The sequence below is a fragment of the Eumetopias jubatus genome, unplaced genomic scaffold (assembly GCF_037043125.1).
Source record: "Eumetopias jubatus isolate StellerSeaLion01/CBP00866 unplaced genomic scaffold, mEumJub1_p1.0 scaffold_8, whole genome shotgun sequence".
Taxonomy (NCBI): Eukaryota; Metazoa; Chordata; class Mammalia; order Carnivora; family Otariidae; genus Eumetopias; species Eumetopias jubatus.
This window is the reverse complement of record NW_028274814.1, coordinates 64,252,583-64,271,479: the sequence shown is the minus strand read 5'-3', so window position 1 is coordinate 64,271,479 and position 18,897 is coordinate 64,252,583. Positions and strand designations below refer to the sequence as shown.

At 33.3% G+C, this 18,897-nt stretch overlaps 1 protein-coding gene across 2 annotated transcripts in view; it reads right to left on the bottom strand.

Moving 5' to 3' along the window:
- Window positions 1-18,897, bottom strand: part of CCDC91 (coiled-coil domain containing 91) — a 315,250-nt gene that overhangs the window by 73,034 nt on the left and 223,319 nt on the right. For both annotated transcript variants that reach the window (XM_028113274.2, XM_088025993.1), the window contains exons 9-10: window positions 280-372; window positions 103-171 (exon numbers count right to left, since the gene is read on the bottom strand). In XM_028113274.2, the coding sequence (XP_027969075.2) occupies window positions 103-171; window positions 280-372 (162 nt within the window). The remainder of the gene's footprint in view (window positions 1-102; window positions 172-279; window positions 373-18,897) is intronic.

Here is an 18,897-nt window from a genome sequence, read left to right as displayed (position 1 = left end):
ATTTTTCTGTAATGAGGTTTAATACCAAAAAAGTAGACTGCCTAATGAAGTCAGTTTTTAAATTCCACTTACAAAGAAACCCATTATTTCAGATAGAGGTACCTTTGTAGCAGATACTAATGCCTCTTTATTTCTTTGCCTTTCTTCTTCCAAACATTTTTCCAGTATCTCCTGTAAGTGATAAGACAGTTGGGTAGACAGTAAATGTATTATCTGAGGAAATTATTTGAGGTAATAGAACACATTCTTTCTACACTCTGAGCAAACTTAAAGTATTACCTTTTGTTCTTGGGATTGCTGAACCAAAGCTTCCTTTATTTTTTCTTTCAACAGTTCCTTCTCCGTATCTAGCATTTCAAGGAGCCTCTGATGCTACAAGGAAAGATAAATGGATTATGATTATGGCTCTGAGACCAATAATCTATCAACAAGGAGTACAGCTGGTGGAATTCATTCACCTGGTTGTACTCAACTAGTCACTAGAGGACACAATGGGGAGAGTGCTAAAACAAAGACTTACAAGAAAAAAAACCCACTGAATTCACCTTTTTCCAATCAGCCAAGAGATCTCTGTGTGGCCCCAAACTCAGCAAAGTACATGACATGAGATCTAACTTAAGCACAGCTACTCCAAATTGGAAAATGAATCAGAAAATGATAAAATGTCTTTATTCAAAATTAAATCTAGAAAAATTACTCACTAAAATTATTAGCTTGTAGCAAAAGAAGCAATCAGATAATAACTGATATTTGTTTGATGAACGATAACATATTATTTGTGTTTCTAGTAAAGCACTGTTAAAGAGACTGAAAGTTTTATTACTGTTCTCACTCTAATACTTTACCACAGATTCAGAAAAAAAATCAAAACAGTGAAAGGAATTTATGTGATAGCTAATGTTACAATGTACAGAATTCATGTATTTACTTTTATTCCAATGTGCTAGCAAAAAAGCACACACAACCATTAGCCAGTTATCATGGATTGGGCACTTGGAATTTAGAGTTTTCTAAGAAAATCCAACTTTTGTAGCATCAATATCTTCAACACAGAGAAGCCAGATACTTGTTCTGGAATGGCGCTCTTATGAGGAAATAAAACCAAAAAGAAAATATATATTCCTCTTTACACAGATTTCTCATTCAGCTACTAAAGGGCAAAGAAGAATATTTTCTCTGATTTCTCTGATTTTGAAGGCTTTTTAAATATGAACTTATTTGAAAACCCAATATTTTAAAATGGATCTATGTCTTTCAAAGTTGTTCTGAGTTAAACTATTTTTTAGGGAGGCAGTCTACATGAAGAGTAAGTGACCAAACAGCCATGTCTAGTTAAGAGAATCTGTTATTCCTATTTTTAATTATAATGTTACTTTTTACCTTTATCTTCCAAGAAAAATCACATGATGTGCTTTCTCATTATAAAAAATCCAAACTGTGATACAAATTATGACTTGATTATGAGAAATTATTGGTACCATATGAATTTGTGAAAAGCAGCTGACAAATCAGTAGACTTACCACACACTATGTACTGAGACTTTAATTTTGTATTTATTCTTTGTAAGTCTAGATACACATAAATTTCATCGAATCAGAAAAAAATACCTAATCCTACTTAAAATACACACACGAGAAGAAGTTTAAAAATGTTATACCAAGCAAATAATTAGATTTAGAAATGATAAATACAATTCTCGTATGAGACCAAAAATATTCAATTTAGGCTTTGTAGGTAGGGGTAAACATAATGAAATAGAAAACCAATAAAAACTATTAGAATTAAACTAAAAAACAAACTTTTCAGAGTCATTAATAATTTCTGCTTAAAAAGAACTGTTATAAGTCAGATTAATGGGAATCATTGAGTAATTAATTGTAAGTATGCCAAGTTTCTCCAGTGGTCCAAGGTTAGTTAAAGAGGGTACGTTTGCTAAAATTACAATGCAGTGTTTAGAAAATTCATTCCTGAACATTATTTCTTCATTCTGACAGTAGACTATAATAGAAGACTATTCTTGAACTTTCTTCTACAAGAATAAACTCGAAATTACCATTGGAAAGAAGTATCCTACATAAAAAAATACTCTAAGTAAAATCATCGATTTACTTGAGAAAATATAATTAGATTACTGACTTTTCTTATACATATAGGTCATAGTAGCTAACATTTTCGGGGCATTTTTAAGGTTTCAGGCATTGTTAAAAGGGCTTTACATGTAGTTGTACCACATTAAATTCATAACAAATTGCTAAATCAGGCAATATTCTTCCTCGTTTCAGATGAGTGGTTTGAGACTTAGAGAAGTTATGTAAACTGCCAGGTCTCTCATGAATCACTTCAGCAATAATCATATCAGTATACTCATTATCAACAGTAATAATTACCTACTAGCTAAATGTGGCCTCAGTATTGCCTAGATGTTAACCCAGTAACTAAAAGCTACTTATTACAAGTTGTATGTCAGGTAAGGCCTCACTTGCATTTGGCTTTAATGACTAGGGGTGCCTGGGTGACTCAGTTGGTTAAATGTCTGCCTTCAGCTCAGGTCATGGTCCCAGGGTCCTGGGATCGAGCCCCACATTGGGCTCCCTGCTCAGCGGGAAGCCTGCTTCTCCCTCTCCCATTCCCTCTGCCAGTGTTCCCCCTCTCGCTATCTCTCTCTCTGTCAAATAAATAAATAAAATCTTTAAAAAAAATAAAATAATTTGACTAATCTATACTTCTGATTTTGTTCTTTTCAGAATAACATTAAAATAAGATCATTTTCTGAAAAAATATTAATATTAGGAGAGAGGATTCAGAAAGATGCTGAATGACATGAGAGAAGTTAACTCTTAAAATTAAACAGTTAATTTATAAAATGAATAATCTACAAGTAGCTAATCAAGAACAATATAAATGTAAAATATATTATTTTTATAAAGGTGTCATATGCTGATTGTGAAAAATCACCCAGAGTTCTATCACCTAAATGATAACATTTAGGCAAAATCCTCTGGCAGGCTCTCTGTGTATGTAAATGTACAGCTATATGTAAACATTTTATATAATAAGTTTATAACTATCATGGTCTTTTTGAACAAGAGTATTGTTATTCCTATATAAACATAATTATGTTATTATTTTTTAAAGATTTTATTTATTTATTTGAGAGAGAGAGAATGAGAGACAGAGAGCACGAGAGGGAAGAGGCAGAGGGAGAAGCAGACCCCCTGCTGAGCAGGGAGCCTGATGTGGGACTCGATCCTGGGACTCCAGGATCATGACCTGAGCCGAAGGCAGTCGCTTAACCAACTGAGCCACCCAGGCGCCCTATGCTATTATTTTTATTACACTAATTATACATTTTACCATGTCCCACTTACGTATTTATGTCTACAGTATTTCCCTTTTAAAATAATCTTGATTTTTGTGCATGTATCTTGGGGACTTGTACAATTATGGCCTTATGAAATATTCCTAGGGTTGGTATTGACAGGTTGATAACTGAGCATGGTTTATATTTTGATGCATGCCCTCAAACTGTATTCCAGAAAGAAAATGTGAAATTACATGACTATCAATAGGAGGACAATGGACAAGGTAGATTTCTCCTGGAGAAAGGAATCATGGACTGGATGAGCAACTAACCAAGGAAACTGTTCCACTCTTGGCATAGGGATACCAGCTCTGCTATGAGCCAATCATGGCTGTTTATTTCATCATTCTCCCTGTTTGAAAATGGGAATTTTTGTTGCATCTTTTCTGTTCTTTCTCTTCTTTTTGAATGCACTGATTATAGTTATGGGGGGGCAAGGGCCCTTCTATTTCCACATTATCTCTGTTTTTTTCAAAGTTCCTTTTTGGGGGTGAGTTTGAGTCAGTAATTTTCTCATTTAAGATGGTTCTCCAATGTTTGGTCATCTTTTTCAGTTCATGCATACTAAAATCTCAAGACACAAAAATGCTGGTAGGAAATTCTGTGTATGTGCGGGAGCTTTACTGAACTGCAAAAGGGTGGCTTTTTCATGGCTGTGGTGGCAATTCCCAAATGTCAGGTCTATATATCACCATTTTCTCTTAAGCTGCTCTTTTTGCCTAGAAAAAAAATTCCCCAATCTTCTCATTGGTAGGATATGGGTGAAGAGCGTGTGGGTGAAAAGCTCACTGTAAAACAGATTCTGGCTTAATCTCCCAGTTTTTAGTTCCTGTTCTTTATGAGGTTGGATTCTTAGGTTTTATTACGCCATTGTCCTGCTAGGACATACAGTAAGTATCTGAATTAAGAATGATGTGCATGGAGATTTTCAACCATTCCTCCTGCTTTTAAGAGCACCTTGTGCCCCTATTTCCTGAGGCATTCTAGGGTTTTGCTGGACAGAGCAGCTTGCTTCATATGGGTTTCACCTCAATGGGCTAAGATTACAACGTGTTAGCCCTCTGCTGAGTCAGTGATATTTGCCTGTATCTTATCCCTGCTAGTTTATTGTTTCTATTTATTTGTTTTGGTCCCTTTTGGTGTCATTTTAGTGATTTCTGAGGGGAGAGAGGTACAGAAGGTAGAAGAGATGAGCATATGTAGCTCGCCATATCTATCTAGACTTAGAATCACTTTTTAAAAACATTGAATTATATCTGAGTTTCTGACTCAACATTATGTGCCAAGCACCGTGTTAGGAACTTTACAGGTATTACTGGGAATCCTGACAACAACCCAGAACTGTCTTATTACTTATAATTGACAGATTTTCAAACTGAGTTTCAGAGAGGTTATATAAATTGCTTACATTCACAGGACTAATTAATAGTTAAACTGAGACTGGGACCACTAAGCGCTGAATATAAAATCCACAGACTTTACACTAGATTCTCTAGAATCAACATACAGCTAAGGGCTCTCTCTGTTACATCTCCAAGGACTGCTTCTTTGACTTCCTGAGTTTCACTCATACACTTGTACTAGTCACCTAGCCTTATAGTTACGTTTTGGTCATGGTATGGTTTGTCTCTTCTCCCCCTGCTCCCATATCTGGCCCCTTAAGGGAAGGTAACGGAGATGGCAAGATCACAAAAACTAGAAGGAAAGGGGACTCATTTTTGACAAATTAACTTTTATTTGGGGGCTGGGGAGCAAGACTGTAGGATATTTAGGTAGCTGAATCTCTCCCATTGGAATCCCAAGAAATATACACAGTGAGCCAAAAACTTTACTCAGCAACCAATGCCTGTATCAGCTAACACATTTTCTTTTTCTCAAAGACACACATACTTTCAGGGAAGAGAGTTTTCTGAAAGAATAGGTTAACATATAAGCTACAATTATAAAAACTGCATTATGTATTCCTGTAAGATGAAAAAAAGGTATTCTTCTGTTCCATTTATATTTCGGGGGCATCTCTCTGGGAGGCAATGTATCTCATTAGAATTAATATGGACATTGGAATCTTATTTCCAAAGTGTAGTGGTTATCCTCAAATATAGGCAATGGAATCAGACAGATCTGGAGTCAATCACTAGTTCTTCACTTATGAAAGGTACAACTTAAATGTTTCTAAGCCTCTGGTTTTTTCTTTTATTATGTAAGGCTAATAATGCCCAACTCACAGTTATGAAAATTAAATGACGTAATGTAGGTAATGTACCTGGTACTCAAAAATGTTAACTAGACTTCCTGTCAAACAGCTGATAAAAGTATGATAATAAAGTTCATTTATGAAAAGGAAATTTGTTTTCACATAAAAGATTAGTTGCCGCTCAAAAGTAAAGGCCTCAGAAGGAACATCCACACCCTATTTCAATAATAATTTCAAAAATACCTTTCACTAAAATACAGTGTTAACTTTTATAATCCATAACAATTTCATTTCCGTGGATATTGGTAACTAGTAGACCTTATAATCAGGGCTTTAGTCCTGTCACAGAGTACCTGAATTCAGGGAAAAGAAAATCCAAGACTAAAAGCAGTAGTTCTAGACATTCCATTTTGAAACTTTTGAAATTGTTTTCTTATTTCAATATAAATTAAGATTGCAGTGTATTCTTGTTCTCAACATGACTGCTGTCTTTCCTATTTCTAGACCTGAGCGAGAACAAACCCTCTCTGTGAAATCTGACGATGACAATTCTGCTATATTTTAAGCATAATGGATAATAGCACTAACTATGGATCCAAGGACACAAAAACATGGATTCAAATTCTAGCTCTCCTTGTTAGCTCTACTCTAGTCATGTGGTATATGACAACTTTTTAAACCTGAAATTCAGTATGATCTCCTGAAAAATGAAGATTAGAATCCACTTTATAGGGTTGTTCTGATGATTAACTGATTAAATACATGAAATGTTTTTGATAAGGCATCATACCTATTGTAAGTGTTCATAATCTTTAGTTGTTAGAGTTATGAACTTTGATAGAAAATTTGAACAATATCCTGTGGATGTTCATTTTCTATTATTTCTTTTTAAAAATTTAGATGATCAATCTTTAAGATAGAAATTCAACTACATATTTTAATATCTTATTTTTATATTAAATTGTCCTACATTAAAGTTTACCCTTATATATCAATTTATAAATTATATATAACTTCTGTATCTATATGTAAATTTATAAATTCATGCTTTTTTTAACCATGCATACAGGAAATATTTGCTTGGTGCCTACCAACACAAGATACTGTACTAGTTTCTAGGGATGGTGCCCTCACGAACATTAATGTCTAATAGACAATCCATAAATCAATTTCTTACATTTCACTTGCAGAACTATTTTATAAGAAAAAAAATCTTCAAGGAATATATTAACAACTAATTTTTCCTCTCAGTGCAAAATAAATTTTTAGGTAGAAAGTGCCAAAAATGCTTTAGAAATAAATAAATAAAAATGAACCCCCCCACCCCCAAAAAACCATACAACACACAAATTTTAAATGAAAAGTTAGAATAGAAAAAATATAACTATAGAGTACACTTCTCATGATGAACACTGAGCAATGTGTAAAATTCTATTATTACGCTAATACAACTGCTACTTCTATTTCCATTTTTCTATTGTGGTAAAATATATGTGCAAAAAAAAAAATGTCTCTTCTTTTTTAAAGACTTTATTTATTTGAAAGAGATCATGCAAGTGGGGTGGAGTAGAGGGTAAGGGAGAGGGAGAAAGAACCTGAAGCAGACTCTGAGCTCAGCACGGAGCCTGACGCAGGCTCCATCCCACAACTCTGAGATCATGACCTCAGCTGAAATCAAGAGCCAGATGCTAAACCAACGGAGCCACCCAGGTGCCCTGCAACAAAAAATTTCTATTTTAACCTTTTTAAAGTGGACAAGTGGCATTAATTATATTCACAGTGCTGTAGAACCACTGCTAATTTTTTCATAATCCCTGAAAGAAATTCTGTGCCCATTAAGCAATGACTTATTGCCCCTCATCCCAGCTTCTGGTAACCTCCAATATACTTTCTGTCTCTAAGAGTGTGACCATTCTAGATAGTTCACATAAGTGGAATCAAATAGTAGTCATCTTTTTGTTTGGCTAATTTCACTTAGCATAATGTTTTCAAGCCTCGTCCACATTGCAGTATGTACCTGAGCATCATTCCTGTTTATGGCTGAATGATATCCCATTGTGTACATATACTACTTTTGTTTTATCTATTCATTTGTTGATGGACACTTGGTTGTTTCCACCTTTTGCCTATTTGAATATGCTGCTATGAATATTCATATGTAAAAAATTATTTGAGTCCCTGTTTTCAATTCTTTTCCGTATATACCTATTAGTAGAACTACTTGGTCACATAATAATTTTATGTTTAACTTTTTGAGGAACCACCAAACTGCTTTCTATAATGCTCCTCCATTTTATATTCCCACCAGCAATGTGCAAGGGTTCTAATTTTTCCACATTCTCTACACTTATTTCTTTTTCTCATTATTATTATAGTCATCTTAGTAATTGGAAATGGTATCTCACTGTGATTTTTTTCATTTCTCTAAATACACTGAGTATCTTTATAAATGCTATTTCTACTTTTGATGCCCTATTACTCCTTTTCAGCTATTACTAGTATTATCTGCACAAATAGGAAAATGATTAGAGCTCTTTTTGCCACCTTTATAGGACTGTAGTAGAAAGGGCATTGAACTTGAGGTTTGTTCATTATCTGAGATTCTGCCAAAAGTAGGGATGACTTTCCTATCTGGGCCAGAGATTATTGCAGTTAATCACTGTAAACTAGAAATTATAATGTTAAGAAACAGCTTGGCCAAAAGATTTCAGCCTTCCTTTATTCTATCTAAAATAAAGTATGAAGCATATCTGGAGACTGTTTGTATTACTCATGCTTTCTGCCTCAATATAGAATTACCTAATTGTCCAAAAATACCAGCACCCTGGAAATGGCTCACATGGTTTTTGATGGTATGAAGAATGGTAAATACTTTCTTATGCACCTTACTAGCTCACCATTCAAAGGTGGGGATGTTGTGGACACATTTGTTATATAACTCAGAGACAAAGCTGAACCAACTGGCAACATGAAATCATAAGAAAATTAACTGAAATCTATACCAGGAAATCTCATCTAAGAAGAGTGAAGAGTTTACTACATTCTGCTGATCTAAATTATTCTGTTGACAGATTCTTAAAAATTAAAATTTTAGGGTTTTTTATGATATTAAAGAAACAAATGCAAACTAAACAGATTAATCTTATAGAGTAGATGCTTAATGCAAGGGTCTCAAGGACAGTCCTTTGAAATTTAGCCTAAAACAAAAGGCATTCAGAAATAGATTATGCTATTTCCTCCTTTTGGAAGAAGTTCTTCCAAGTGAAAAATGTTTGAGGCAGACTCAAATATAAATATGTAGGTTATGTGGTTTTTACTTGATTCCTATAAAAAATATTTAAAAATCTCTTCTTTCTTGGAATGTGAGTGTCACAAGAGATATTGTAAAGAGATTTAATCACTATCACACACATGGACAGTGTTTTGTATATTAAATCTTAGACTAAGCAATCATGGAAGCTCATGTTCAGGTATACAGTTATCTATTTATGGCAGGTCCACAAACTTCACCTTATTTTATACATGGTATGTGTATGTAGTATATATTCTGTAATGCAAACTCAAGAAGCACCATCTTTCACTTTCTGTAAAGCACAAACACTGAACAAGATCAAGTGGTCTGGTAGGAAAGTCTTAAAGCACAAGCTCATATATTCCTCCATTTAACATGACTTTACAGGCACTGAATAAATTTAATAAATGTCTTAATGTAAAGTGAGTCGAGACATTTCACCCATTCATGGATCAACACATTAAATAGTGTTTAGAAAGAAAACCTAAAAAAGATAAACTATGAGATTAAATCTACTCAAAGCAGTTACCACAAGTCCAATAATATCAATAAACTTCTTAAAGTGAATAAAATAAAACTATAATATAAGCTACACTAGATTTATTTCACCTAAGTAGACATATTTCTAATAGGCATGAAAAAATGTAAGCAAATAAGTTATCTGCCTTATATAAACAGGTCTTTGATTTAAGGGAGAAATACAAAGGAATGAGACAAAAATGTGGGTGATACATCAGCATAAAAAATTATGTGAGTGATACATCAGCATAAAAAAAGGTAAGACTAGTTTATATTTCCATAATGAGGTTTCTATATTTGGATAGTATACATATTATTAAATGCCAAAAATATGTCCCAATCCTAAATTTAAGTAGAATATTTCTGCTTCACCATTTTCAAGTGACACAACTTTTGAAAATGCATCTGAATCCTATTATTCCTTCCACTTGCCTAAGCACAATACAGTAAGTTTGCTTCAACATAATAGTGCCTTTCAAATGGACATTTGAAATAAATGACCCATGTATATAAATAATCCCCTTAGCAAAAAAGAAAAAAAAAGAAACAGATTTATGCACATTTCCCAAAAAGCATAATACAACTGGTATAGTACTTTTCAGGAACCAATTTGATACCATAGTGGTAACTGTCCTTAAGTCTGGTCTGTGCTTCCTACTCCTAAAATTTATCATCAGAAAATACTATGTAGTTAGCTCTCGATTTCTCATGCTTGTCGATTTTATAACCTCCACTTTTATACTCTGCACAGTAATATCCCTAAACTGTACAGAAACAGACTTTTTTTGAGAAATAAGTTGACAAAAGGATATTCTGATTTATTGTAGAATGAGGATCTACTAGACAAAAATCAATTTCAGGAGCACAGCTCTTACTGTTTGCATTGTGTTTCCTATGTCAAAAATTCAGTTTTATCCATATTTTATGTGTGTGTGTATGTGTGTGCATGTGCACACATATAATACACACATGTATATTATATATATAAAATAATGGAAAAAGTAGTGTTGACATAAGTGATAGGAACATAATGTTTCATCAAACAAATGCAATTATGATAAAATGGAAATCATTAAATTTGTTGAAATGAATTGTTGACCTTAATTGGATACTCCCTGAATAAGGACAGTCTACACAAGGGCTCCAATACTGAAATAATATAATTGATTAATCTATCTATAAAGATAAGGTATGTTAAAAATGAATAAACATAAGGTATAATTATTGATCTCATAATTTTCAGATGTCTGGGGAATAAAAACCCTTATATTAGGTAAGTTTATTAATCAGTATTAGCATATTTTCAAAAACACACCTTGTACAACAGTGGGAGGCTGCCTATAATGCAAAAGAATAAAAACAATATGCATGAAGATGTATACAGCAAACTTCCTTATAAAAGTACAAAAGCCAAAACATTTAAAAAGTCCAACAAAGGGGTTCAGTATAACAAATGATAGTACGTCAACTAAAAGGAGTATCATATGATTGTTAGGCATAACACTATGCATCAATATAGAATTATGTTTATAAAATACAATTACTTGAAGAAAAACCATAAGATTATTTAAAGCCATTATTATAACTGTGTAATATTATAAATAAATACTTGAATACATATTGAAAGGGATCACAAGAAAAAGAACACTATTTTATTGGGAAACTGGTGGATAGAATATTATTCTTTTTAAATTTACTATCATTCTAATAAAATTCAAAAGATGAAAAATATAACTTCTTGAAATGGCAGTAGGAATGTCATAACTGATCCATAGGGAAGAAATGGTGGACAGGACTAAGATGTGCTTAAAATGCTTAAAAATAAATAATCTAACATACATTTCATCTACATTTTAGAAAAAAATTGAAAAGCTGTGAAAATGAAGATTTTTCACAAGTAATTTACTTTTCTTGTTAAATATTACAAGGTACAGAAAAAAACAGGCATGGGGAAAGTCTGGATTAGGTATATTTTTTTGGGTAAATATTTAATGTTAGCCCTCAAATCTGACCCCGTTGGTCTATGGTATGATATTATCAGCCATTTGGAGCTAAAGAACTTCCATAATCTAGCCCTGACATATTTTTTCCCAATCTAATTTAGCTCCAAGTTCATTTCAACATGTTATTTTCTTCTACATTTATTTGCTATACCACCACTTCCATATTTCTCTCTACATTTAATAGGTACTCTCAAAAGAGTTTTATGGATCAAAGATGATTGATTAAAAGCTGTGTATATTTGGGTAGAACCTTTAATTAAAGTGATGAGTATTTTAAACCACTAGATAGGAATAAAGTACACATGACTTCCTAAAAGTATTTCATTAACATGTTTTTCTATAGAACATCTTAGATTTTTACTCTGAGATGTATGGTTTGGAAAGTGGTAGTTTAAACCATTATTGTCTTGCCAGGCTATTTGCTGATTTTAGCAATTTTAAAATAAGTATGAATGTAATTATTAAAGCTCATTAATAACACTTATAAAATGTTTACATTTACATAAAACAAAGGAATAAATAAAAACTGAATTTTATACTTTCTAGTTACATGATCCAAATATACTGTGGAAAACTCAGTACAAAAATGTTGGATAAAAAATACAAAACATCCCTTTAAATATTACTGAGCTGGTAAGACAGTTACGTAAGTAGGCAAAACTGATAAAAAGCACAAGTTCATGGAGATAAACAATTTTTGAATACATTAACTGTTCTTAGGAGATCTGAAGAATGCTAAAATATTACAGTTTTGTTTTTAATGGGCCAGGCTTACAAAAAGAAACAAAACCTAGGGGCTGAAAAGGGGAAAGTTAGGACAGTCATATAAAGCTACAAGGCCTGAAACATAACACCCTAAGTTGGTAATCTAGAAAAAACCCACAAAACAAAGAGAACCTGAAGGGTTTTTGCTTTCAGCTGGAGTGAAGGCAAAGTGTGGAGGGGAGTTCCCTGATAATTCATAATCACATGCTACATTTTTGCAGGTTTGGGGCAAAAATTCCCATGCATAATGGGAAAATATTTAAAACCCACAATTAAAACTTTGCCCCTGAAGGACTGTCAGAAGCAAAACAATTATTCCCATGACCGTTATTTTATTGACCTTAAACCTAAGCATCAAAGAATTATTACAACTAAAATTCCAATGAAGATGATCTCACAAACATAAAACATAAAATACCCAAGGAAACAAGCTACCGTGAATATGAGAAGAAAACTGCAGAATCAGACCTAAAAAAAATAGCAGACACCGGACTGACTCACTATAAATTATTTGCAAAGAAGTACATTTAATATATTTTTAAAGTGTCAAAAGTATGAATAAGAGATAAGACACCATAAAAATGAACATGTATGCTTGGAAAAAATCATATGGAATATGAAAATGAAATACACATTAATTGAAAATTTTTAAAGCTCAATGTTTGGCTTAAACTTCATTTTAGGCAGAAAAGTAAGGACAGTAAGACAGATGTGAAGAGATTACACAAAAAAGAACACAGACAAAAATATTAAAAATATGCTAGAGAAGTATAAGAGACACTGATGATAGATCAAGAAAGTTTAACATATTAAATTAGAGTTCTGGAGGGAAATAACAGAGAGAATGAGATAGAAGCAATTTTGCATATTAAAACCCAACACATAACAAAATTTTTTTAAAAAATTTCACACCAAGTAATATTATGGTGAAAAAGCAGAACTCAAAGCAAAAAGAGATTCTGTATCAGCAGCCATAAAGAAATAATCATCTATAAAAATGGTAATTAGAATTAACTTAGAATTACATGTGTAGCAAAACTACTCTACAAGAATGAGAAAAAATAAATTATTATAAAAAAAATAAAGACAGTTTAACAACACACCTACATTGGAGGACTTTCCAGTGCTATCCACTTTAAATTTCATCTCAATAGATGCAGAAAATCATTTAATAAAATTCAACATCTTTTCATGATAAACACTTATTGTGATAAACATGATAAACATCTATCATGAAAAAACATAATGTGTTCTCATATAAACAAATGATAAAAACTATAAACATAATAAACACATGACAATTTGAATACAGAAGAAACATAACTCAACATAATAAAGACCATATACAACAAGCTCACAGCTAACATCATATCCAATGGTGAAAAGTTGAAAGCTCTCCTCTAAGATCAGAAATAAGACAAGGTTTCCAGGCCTTCTATTCAACATAATATTCAAAGTCCTAGCTGGAACAATTAGGTAAGAAAAATAAATAAAAGGCATCTAAATTGGAAAGGAAGAAGAAAAATTATCACTGTTTGCAGACGGCATGAACTTACATCTAGAAAATGCTAAAGATGCCACGAAAAAGTGTTAGAATAAATGAAATCAATAAAGGGGTGCATGGGTGGCTCAGTTGGTTAAGTGTCTGCCTTCTGCTCAGGTCATGATCTCAGGGTTCTGGGAACGAGCCCTGCATCAGGCTCCCTGCCTAGTGGGGAGTCAGCTTCTCCCTCTCACTATCCTGTGCTCTTTCTCTCTCTCTCTCAAATAAATAAATAAAATCTTTTAAAAAATGAAATCACTAAAGTTGCAAGATATAAAACAAATATACAAAACTAAGTTGTGCTTCTGTACACTCACAAGGAACTATCTAAAAGAGAAATAAAATAATCCCAATTACAATAGCATCAAGAGCAATAAATATTTAGAAATAAATTTAAATATGAAATATATGTACACAAAGAATTGTAAGACATTGATGAAAGAACTTGAAGAAGACACACAAAAAATGGAGATATCCCATGTTCATGAATTGGAAGAGTTAATATTGTTAAAATGTTCATGCAATCCAAAGTCATCAATAGTTTCAAAGCAATCCCTATCAAAATTCCATGGCATTTTTCATAAAAACAGAAAATTCTACGATTTGTATGGAACCACAAAAGACCCTGAGTAGTCAAAACAATACCTAGAAAAAAATGCAAAACTGGGGCATCACACTTTCTGTTTTCAAACTATATTACAAAGCTACAGTAATCACAACCACATGCTAATGGCATAAAATAGGCACACAGACCAATGGAACAGAATCAAAAGCCCCAAATAAACCTATCTATATATGATCATCTAATATTTGACAAAGAAGCTAAGAACACTGGTGGAACATCTAACTAATAGAGGAGCAAAGATAAGAATTACATCCAACTTCTCCTCAAAAACCATGTAAATAAGAAGAGAATAAAGTGAAGTATTTAAAGTAATGAGAAAAAAAACAGAAACCTAAAATTATGTCCTGTGAGATTATCCTAAAAAGTGAGGGAGAAATAGAGACTTTCTCAAACAAACAAAAATTGAGGTAATTTTTTGCCAATACACCTGACTTGAAAGAAATGTTTTTTTAAAAAAAGTTCTTCAAGGGGCGCCTGGGTGGCTCAGTCATTAAGCGTCTGCCTTCGGCTCAGGTCATGATCCCAGGATCCTGGGATCAAGCCCCACATTGAGGTCTCTGCTCCACGGAAAGCCTGCTTCTCCCTCTCCCACTCCCCCTGCTTGTGTTCCCTCTCTCGCTGTGTCTCTCTCTCTGACAAGTAAATAAATAAAATCTTTAAAAAAAAAAAATTAAAATCTTTCCACCAGTCAGAATGGTTAAAATTAACAGGTCAGGAAGCAACAAATGTTGGTGGGGATGCAGAAAAAGGGGAACCCTCTTACACTGTTGGTGGGAATGCAAGCTGGTACAGCCACTTGGAAAACAGTATGGAGGTTCCTCAAGATGTTAAAAATAGAGCTACCCTACAACCCAGCAATTGCACTACTAGGTATTTACCCAAAGGATACAAACATTGTGATCTGAAGGGGTATCTGTACCCCAATGCTTATGGGGAAGCAATGTCAACAATAGCCAAACTATGGAAAGAGCCCAGATGTCCATCAACAGATGAATGGATAAAGAAGATGTGAGATACACACACACACACACACACACACACACACACACACACACACACACACAATGAAGTATTACTCAGCTATCAAAAAAGATAAAATCTTACCATTTACAATGACGTTGATGCAACTGGAGGGTATTATGTTGAACGAAATAAGTCAGTCAGAGAAAGACAATTATCATATGGTTTCACTCATGTGGAATTTAAGAAACAAAACAGTGGCTCACAGGGGAAGGGAGGGAAAAATAAAATATACAAAATCAGAGAGGGAGACAAACCATAGGAGACTCTTAACTCTAGGAAATGAATGGAGGGTTGCTGGAGGGGAGGGAGGTGTGGGATGGGGTAACAGGGTGATGGGCATTAAGGAGAGCACATGATGTAATGAGTACTGGGTGTTATATGCAACTGATGAATTACTGAACTCTACATCTGAAATTAATGATATGCTATATGTTAACTAATTGAATTTAAATAAAATAAGTTAAAAAATAAATAAATAGAATCTTTCCAAAATAGAAAGCCACAAGCCCTGATTTGTTCAATAGTAAATTCTACCAAACATTTAATAAATAAATTATACCTTATCTACAATCTCTTCCAGAAGATGGTAGCAAGAGGAGAGAGTACTTCCTAAGTTATTCTCTAATGTTAGCATTACCCTAATACGAAACCAGACAAAGACATTAAAAAAAAAAGGTAACAAAAATCCTCAATAAAATATTACCAAATTAAATTTTTTTAAATATGTAAAAAGAATTACACAAGCAAGTGGGATTTAGGTCAGGTATGTAAAGGTGGTTCAATATTCAAAATCAATGTAATCCATCACATCAACATATTAAAGAAAGAAAAATTATATGATCATATCAACAAGGGCAGAAAAACCATTTGAAAAAATTCAATAGCCATTCAAACTCCTCTGCAACTAGGAATAGAGAGGAACTTGCTCAATCTGATAAAGAACATCTACAAAAAGCCTACAGCTAACATCATACCCAATAATGAGTAACATTTTTTCAGAAGCTTTCCAGAGAAGATCAGGAACAAGGTAAGGATGTTGCATCTCACCACTGCTTTTCAACAATATACTTGAAGTCCTAGTTAATGCAATAGGCTAAGAAAAGGAAATAAAGGTGGGCAGACTGGAAGAGGACATTAAAGTTGTCTTTGTTCACATATGACATGATCATCTATGTAAAAATGCAAAAGCACTGACGAAAAAGTTCCTGAAACCAATAAGCGGTTATGATAAGGTTGAGGGACATAAGGTTGATATACAAAATCAATCCCTTTTGCATATAGCAACTAGCAAGTGGAATTTAAAATTAAAATCACATTATAATTTACATTAGAGTGCCCAAATTGAAATATTTGGGCATAAATCTAACAAAATATGTACAAGAACAATATGAGGAAAACTACAAAACTCTGCCAAAAGATATCAAAGAACAATTAAGTAAATGGGGATATATTCCAGAAGACTCAATGTCTTATCAAGATGTCAGTTCTTCCCAACTTGATTTATGGAGTCAACATAATGTCAATGAAAATCCCAGCAAGTTATTTTGCAGATTCTGACAAACTGATTCTAAGGATTATATGGAAAGACAAAAACTCAAAACTGTCAACACAATCTTGAAGAAGAAAAGCAAAGTTGGAGGACTGACATTATCTGCTTTCAAGAGTTACTATAAAACTACAGTAATCAAGAGAGTGTGGCAAAAGAACTGACAAACAGATCAATAGAAGAGAACAGGGGCGCCTGGGTGGCTCAGCTGGTTAAGTGTCCAACTCCTGATTTTGGCTCAGGTCAAGATCGAGCCCCTCATTGGGCTCTGCGATCAGCAGGGAGTCTGCTTGGGATTCTTTCTCCCACTCACCGTCTACCTCTCCCCCCATCTAATGAATAAATAAATATTTAAAAAAATAGAACAGAACAGGGAGTTCAGAAATAAACCTTTATAACTGAAGTTAACTGATCTTTGACAAAGAAGCAAAGGCAATACAATGGAACAAAGTCTTTTCAACAAATGGTGCTAGCACAACTGAACATTCATGTGTAAAAATATAAATCTAGAATTAGACCTTACCCACTTCACAAAAATTAACTCAAAATGGATTATAGATCCAAATGTAAAATACAAAATTTATGAATGTCCTAGAAGACGACATAAGAGAACACCTAGAAAACCTTGAATATGATGACTTAAATCTATGAAACAAATAATGTACAAGCTGGACTTCATTAAAAGTGAAAACATCTACTCTGAGAAAGAGAATATCTAGAAAATGAGAAAACAAGCTACATATTAAAAGGAAATATTTGCAAAAGACACATCTGATAGGACTGCTAAGCAAAATATATAAAGAACTCTTAAAACTCAAAAATAAGAACATGAAGATGATTTAAAAATAGGCAAACCACCAAAAGAGACACATGACCAAAGACACAGATGGCAAATAAGCATATGAAAAAGTGCTCAACATCATATGTCATTTGAGGATTACAATTTAAAACAAGATATCATTACAGACCTATCAGATTGGTCAAAATCCCAAACACTAAACATGAAATACTGGTGAGGATGCAGAGCAACCAGAATTCTCATTCATTGCTGGTGGGAATGCAAAATGGTACAGCCAATTTGGAAGACAATTTGGCAGTTTTTTATAAAACTAAAAATACTCTTACCATTCAATCCAGCAATCTCATCCTTTGCTATTTACCCAAATGTGTTGAAAATGTATGCCCACATAAAAACCTGCACAAAGATATTTATAGCAGCTTTATTCATAATTACCAAAACTTTGAGACAAACAAGATATCCTTCAGTAGCTAAATGTATAAATAAGCTGTCCTTCATTCAGACACTAAAGTATTATTTAGTGCAAAAGGAGATATATTATCAAGCCATGAAATGACATGGGGGACATTTAAAGGCATATAACCAAGTGAAAGAAGTCAATTTGAAAAAGCTACACACTGTAGTATTCCAACTATATGACATTCTGGAAAAGGCAAAACTATGGAGGCAGTAAAAAGGTTAGTGGTTACTAGGGCTAGAGTGGAAGGGAGGATGAAAAGGTGACACAGAGGAATTTTAGGACAGTGAAACAATTCTGAATGATGCTACAGTGGTAGATACATGTCATTATACATTTGTTTAAACCCAAAGAATGTAAAACACCAAAAGTGGGAATCCTAGTGTAAATTGTAGACTTCTGATGGTATTGATGAATCAATATAGATACCACTGTGGCATAGAACGATGATGGTAGCAAATGTACAACTGTGTTGTGGGATGCTGATGGTAGGGAAGATTGTACATGTGTGGGGCAGGAGGTTTATGGGAACTCTCCATACTTTCTGTTCAGTTTTGCTATGAATATAAAATAACTCTATAAAAAATAAAGTCTAATTAAGAGAAAAAGATTGTCATGCCATATCAACAATAAAAATCCAGCTACATCCTGCTTATTAGAAATATACTGAAACCCAAAATGACTGATAATTAATGAACGGTGAAGAGCATTAGGCAAATTCTAACCAAGACAAGACTTAGTCTTATTAATATCAACAACAGACTTTAGG